Source organism: Mus caroli, chromosome 5, assembly GCF_900094665.2.
Source record: "Mus caroli chromosome 5, CAROLI_EIJ_v1.1, whole genome shotgun sequence".
In the NCBI taxonomy this organism is placed as follows: domain Eukaryota; kingdom Metazoa; phylum Chordata; class Mammalia; order Rodentia; family Muridae; genus Mus; species Mus caroli.
This window is the reverse complement of record NC_034574.1, coordinates 67,481,111-67,487,844: the sequence shown is the minus strand read 5'-3', so window position 1 is coordinate 67,487,844 and position 6,734 is coordinate 67,481,111. Positions and strand designations below refer to the sequence as shown.

Below are 6,734 nucleotides of genomic sequence, written 5' to 3'. Positions count from 1 at the left end.
TGCTGGGATTTGAACTCTGGACCTTCGGAAGAGCAGTCGGGTGCTCTTACCCACTGAGCCATCTCACCAGCCCTAACTTATTCTTTTCTAATATAGTAAACCTCAAATCGACTAGAAAGTCTTAACAATTGACTAAGAATATATAATTAAGCCTCTACAGGGAAAAAAAAAAAAAAACAATTCAAATCAAACTTTCTTTTGATAGCATTACCCCCTTTGCTTTTCATAAAATGCTACAATCAAAAGCATCTGCCATAATTTGCGTATCTAAAAAATTTTCAATTAAATGATTAAAAACGAACCACAAGATCATTAGCACATGATTTAGACATAGGAAGAAAGCATAAAATTCAGTAACAACATAAAACAACCAAACCATCCCTAGTTTGGTTGTAATTATTTAAAATCTCAAAGGGCATGTTAAAGTTATCCTGCTCTATACTTCCAAGTCATGCATTAGAATGTCGTCTCTCATACTACTGTTGGCAACGCATGCTATGTGTATAGCACTGCTCACCATATCCTCCGGGAATGACATTAGTCCCATTTCATAGGTTTAGAGAAATTATAGTGTGTTTCTGTCATTGTACACTTTGTGAGTACAAAAAATCAAAATGGTGGGATCATGGGCCAACCCATTAGTAAGGGAAACACTACAAGCTGATAGACCTACTTACTAATGGAGGCTTTACAGGCTTACTTAGACCCTGTAGCTGGACAGGATTAGAAAGATTCTATGGAGTTAAAATTTGGAAGTCCCCAAAACTAGTTCAGAAAAGTTACATTTCATGCAGAAGCAGTGAAAAACATCATAAAAGGATGCGTAGAAACAATTAACATGCAACCAAGGTGGGGAAAAATAGGTTTAGAGCACCCATGAGTGTGGTTCAATGTAACAATCACATACTAAGGCCAAAAGGATGAATAAGACACATGCTAGGTCTGCAAGATGCCTCAAAGTGCACTCTGAAAAAGCACTGGGGGGGGGGGGAGTATGGTATAGTCTCAAAACGTGTTATCTTATTGTATACTAAGAGACAAATAATACCAGTGATCTAAACATGAGGAAGTAGCCAAGGTTTGAAATAGCCTTACCTTAGATCAGGTGACTCGGCCCTCCCATATCGATCCTGCCACTTCCCAACGCTTGAACTGGCTTTTCTGGAGGCAGTACTTGTCTGAGACTGAGAAGAGGTGCTGTTTCTGGTGAGATAAATTTTCTGTGTTTTTTCTTATATCCTATTGTCTCTAACCCCCCCTACTGTTTATTTTTCCTTGGCATGCTTTTCTCCCATGCGCTGACATGTGCCTACGACTAGGACCACTGTTTCCAGGCCTAACCACTCCCTGTGAACCTGACTGCTGGAGGCACTTCAACTTAGATGTGTTATTAACATCTTAGTAACTTAGAAATACTTATCAACATAGTATGGAGTCAAGATGCAGAAATGAAAAAAGAACCAAGGGTATGTCCAAATAAGTATCAAGGAACAAATTTCTATACCTTTATGAATTAATAAGAATTTCTGCCATTTCACAAAAATCTCACTCAAAACTGGAACTACTTTCTCCTGTGCTTCTCAAAACCATATAAAAGTATTGTCCATACAACTAGTTAACAGGAGGACTCTTGATATGTTTCTTAAAAAAAAAAACAAAAAACAAAACAAAACAAAAACTATGATAAAATTTATCTTCAAAGTAACAGTTCTTTCCAAGTAATTTTCCAAAACTATTTTATCTCCAGGAACATGCTCCATATGAAGTTCAGGGAGGCACAATGCCATAAGCCTGTAAGCCTAGCACTCAGAAGGCTGAGGCAGGGAGATCACAAGTTGGGTACATAGAAAGATCCTGCCACAAATAAGTTCAGCTACTTATATTCTTGCCAATCCTGTAAAAGATCAGTATTCTTTCAAAGCTACTAAAAAAAGTCTACCTGTTTCTAAGTCTACTTCTGGCAACAGATACGCAAGAGACAGGAAGAATGAATACAAAGGGAACTGAAGTGACTGCACTAACACTTAAGAGTTCCTAGTTACAGCTCCATATATAGCACAGGGTAGACCTGCCTTTGGCTGTGTTCAATATTTTATACATACAAAAAGAGAAAATGGATCAGTTGTCATGGAGGAAAAGAAATGCTCAAAGTGAACAGACCAAAGGAACCCAGTAATCTATTAACTAACGAATAGGTCTACTGCACAGAAAGCACACGAGTGAAAGGTCTTGCCTTTCTTCCCCACTCTAAAGCAGAATAGAAAGAACTGCAAACAAATCCTGAACTCTAATTGCATGCCTGTGCTTTAGAGGCTAAGCAGAAATTCCAAATCAATTAAGATTGTATTTGATTATCAATCAAATGAATATTATTCTGAAGCTACTGGAAGCCAGATTCTCATTATGAGAAAAAAGGAGACATATTATGGACTAGCTCTGAGAAAGAAAGTACTATGTGGTATCAAATTGGCTATAAAAGAAACATGATTTCATAATCAAAACTTTATACTGAAATTGCTCTTTCCCCCTAGCTGTATAATGCTACATGGGCCCTAGAAATAGAAACTGGCACCCCATTAACATGAGCACAGCCACCAGCCTCATCTTCATTTTAAATCAGTATTTTCTCCTAAAAGAAATGTATGTCTTGAGAAGAAACCAAGAAAGTATAACATAAGCTTGGAACTTCTTACTAATGCCAAAAAGTAAAGGTCGCGAAACACACACACACACACACACACAGACGTTCTTTCACATATAGTAATACAGTTAGTTAGGCATGTTGGCAATACCAGCTCTAGAGAGGATGAGGTAGAAGGACCGAGTTTAAGGCTAACTGCTCTTTCAGATAACCCAGGTTTGGTCCCTAGCATCCACATGGCTGCTTAACTACCGCCTATAACTTCATCCCAAGGCATCCAACCCCTCTTCCTACTTCCTCTGGAACCAGATACACATGTGGTACATGTACACACATGCTGGCAAAATACTCCTAAAATAAAAGCAAGTAAGACTGGGTAGTTAGGAGCACTGAATGCTTTTGTAGGAGATGTAGGTTCGAGTCTCAGCACCCACATGGCAGCACACAACCTGGTCTGTCCCAGAACATCCACTCTTTCTTCTGGCCTCTGTGGGCATCACACCCAGACACATTAGAAAGAAAAACTTTAAAGTTAAGCACTGACTTACAGACACAGTAGCAATTTGGTTATTATAAAAATCACCAGCAGGCGCTGAATTTCTTGGGGGGGGGGGTTAGGACATTTGTTTCTATGCAAAAGTATTTTTCTAAAGTGGTACTAGGGATCAGACTCAGGACCTCGAGCATGCTAGGGCAAGCAGTGTTTCTCAAATGGAGCAACATCCCAATGCAAAAATTACCTATTAAATACAAAGGGGACACAGAACTTGCTGTAGAGCCAGAAAGGCATCAGCACAAGTAACTGACTAAATTGATCTTCATCAATAAAGTGGGGCAGACTAGGATTACTTATCTTGAGGCTGGTGCACTGAGGAAGACCCAGCTTCATTCACACAGTATTCTCAAAGCACAGAAAGTAATAAGCAGGAACTGGCAAAGTCAGACTGAGGAGCTATCTATAAAACAACTGGATCATACCTTTTTAAAACCCAATGTCCAAAAACACAACAGAAGGCCAGAGGCTTCTCTAGATGATAAACAGCTAAGGAGAGAGCTCAAATGAATGACCCTGGACTGAGTTCAAGGTCAAGAAGAAGAAAACTTCAATAACGGACAATATTGGGATAGCTGGCAAAACTGATGACCTGGAGTGCATTAAATAAAAGTACTGATTCAGTATTAGACTTTCCTGACTTTGGTAACTCTGCCCTACTCACAGTTGCGTAAGAAATACAAGTTCCTAAGAAATACAAAGTGAAGTGTTTAGAGGTTAAGAAAACAATGCATCCAATGGCTACCATCCAAATTAGCATCCAAACAGTTAAGAAACAAACAACACATTAGGACCTAGTGAACGGTGTAGAGGAAGTTCTCCACACTTAAGTCTGAATACTTGCCAAAACAAAATAGTAAAAAATGAAAACATCAAGGAAGTAGTAAAGTTTTGTGTCCAATCTACTTGCTGGTTTATAATATATTTTATTTGTAAAGCCTTATCAAGATGTAAACTCCTATCAGTCTTCTGGAGATATCTACTTCAAAAGAATATAAATAATATAAAAACTTACAAAGATGAAGCAAAGCAATGTGACAGAGTAAACACAGAACCTTCCTTAAGTATGCAAACCTTGGGGCAACACCCTCAGCTTTGGTGTCAATGACCCAGACCTACTCCAGTGCCTGGCTGCCCCACTGCTGCCTCAGGCCGACTAAGCCATTTATCCAGGAAAAGATCACTGGGCTGGGCTGGCTTCCTAGAGGGGCAAGGATCCCTGCCAGGTGACTCTGCAGGCCCTGTGGTCTGCAATGGAGAGCTCCAGGGCACTGTCTCCCAGGGCTATGGCCCTGCATGATAATCCAGTGGATACACCAAGGTCTACAACCATGGGGACTAGATTCAGGTTGCAAATGCTGCCAACTAGAGATTCTCAATCCCTTTGCAGTCACGGTGCCAAAGTGAAATTTTCTTTAAAAAAAAAAAGTATGCAAACCTGCTGGGCAGTACACAAGTTACAAACTCACCATTTCTACTAACACCAAATTTAAGAAGGTCTCTGCCAGCATCAACCTATATATCAATCATCTAAAACTTTAGCAATAGACATCTACTGCTTAGGCCAGTATCACAGATCACTACTCTTAAATATTTTATTTATGTCCTGACAATACTACCTTCCCCCTTAACTCAATAAAAAATTACTTCCAAAGATTTTACCCCATCTCCATATACATAAAATGATGATCCCCACACATACTTTTTTGGGAAATATTTTACAATGACTATAAAAGTCTATTTTTGATTAACTGAAGGCGAATCCAGAAAACAAATGTCCCTAGTGAGGCCTGAGTGCACTGTCCTTTCCACTGAGGAGTAGAGATGATACTAAGTGTGCTTCCATCAGCTGCAGGGGCCATCACCATGTCTTCTAAGAACTGAGGGCCTACTCATTTTCCCAGCCTTCTTTCACATGATTCTTTTTCTGTCCCTTACCATCTTTTCTGAGCCCAATTCTCATTATGCACGTCTTCCGTGTCTTCACCTCTCCTTGAATCTACAGTCATCACTGTTAACAGCTGAGAACACACTCTATCCCTTAGTTACCCCACAGGCAACCTGGCCCAACCCCCAGCACTGTGAAATACCACCATAGCTATGCTTCATGAACACATCTCAAGCACAGCTGACCTGGCTCATCTTAAACCACGTCAATCGAACCAACTGGAAACAAAGAGCTTCTTCTCTCTTCAGACACTGCCTTTTCATTTTACTACCCCATTTCCATCAACATAGAAAAGCACACTTTTGAAAGAAGCCCTTGTGCCCTACTGTCCTCCAGGTCTTGACAAAAGATCCTGTTCTCATTTCCTGCTAGTTTATTCACTACTGCAGACTATCTTGGCATCTTCTCTTATCAAACATTAACACCCCCTGTGCCATCTTCAGTCTCTCCTAGTAATCTGAAATTTATTAGCAAAAATTTATTTTGCTAGGAAAAAATGTTAGCAATCTGAAGAGAATGTCTCACTGCTCTCATATCTGCCCACCTGCCTACATTTTTTTGCCTAGGTACTTGCTGTGATCTCCTACAAGGGTCCCCGTTTCTACCTTTACTCAGTGTTCTTAGCAAGGATACTAAATTGAGACTTGAAAACCCCATGTATCCCACATTCTCCCAGGTTACTGAGTCCTCGCTGCCCATGCAGGTCCTACCCTGTTGCCTTTGGCTTCACTGATTTACAACTGTCCCCTTTCTCACTTCTTCAGTCATTAGGATTTCTAGTCAACTCACTCTCAGATATAGAAAATATTGCAATTTCTTTTACCTTAAAAAAATCTGACCTCACACTCCTCCATTTCTCTGGTTCTGGCCTCACAGAGAAAATAGTTTTTTAAAATTGCCCTTATTTTTACTTTTCAATTTCTCTCATGTATCTGTTTTGTTGTTGAAACAGCCTTTTTCTATGTCCGGGAGCTCATTACATAGAGCTGACTAGCTTTGAACTCACAGAAATCCACTTGCCTCTGTGCTGGAATTATAGGTGGATCTCTTGTTTCTACTGAAACTATTCAAAAGTCTTTTCAATTTACCTGTACCTTTTCAATGTACATGATTTTGGTCAGGATGGCCAATGACCTTCATACCTGAAAATCTAATACACATTTGGTCTTCATCTTCTTGACTAGTGTTTGACAGTTCCTCACTCCACACACTAGCTTTCATCTTATGAAAGCTCATCTAGCCTCACTGGTCCCTTTTACTGATTCCCATTCATTTCTTTTAGAGGCGCTGTCCTCTTACCATTTCTTGATTACCATTTTTGATGGCTTAGTTAAATTTCCCAGCTTCCCTTTGGATACCATTTGAAGAGTGATCACTGGCTCAAGTTTCTGTCTCTAGCCAACACTCTTCTCCTCACCCCAAAGCCACATACCCAACCCTCTATTTCCCTCATCCCAAAGCCACATACCCAACCTTCCATTTCCATACTGAATAGGCACTTCAACTTCTACTTCCTCAACTGAACATTTTGTCTTTTCTCCCCAAAAGGCATTCCTCCAGTAATCCTTCTCATCTCTTTTTTTTTTTTTTTT

General features: G+C 39.8%; 1 protein-coding gene across 9 annotated transcripts in view; it reads right to left on the bottom strand.

The window, feature by feature from the left end:
* Fip1l1 (factor interacting with PAPOLA and CPSF1) overlaps window positions 1-6,734 on the bottom strand; it is a 63,377-nt gene that overhangs the window by 32,791 nt on the left and 23,852 nt on the right. For 6 of the 9 annotated variants that reach the window (XM_021163805.2, XM_021163806.2, XM_021163808.1 and 3 more), the window contains one exon: window positions 1,096-1,203. The exons of the other annotated variants lie outside the window; for them this stretch is intronic. In XM_021163805.2, the coding sequence (XP_021019464.1) occupies window positions 1,096-1,203 (108 nt within the window). The remainder of the gene's footprint in view (window positions 1-1,095; window positions 1,204-6,734) is intronic. 9 annotated transcript variants of the gene reach the window in all.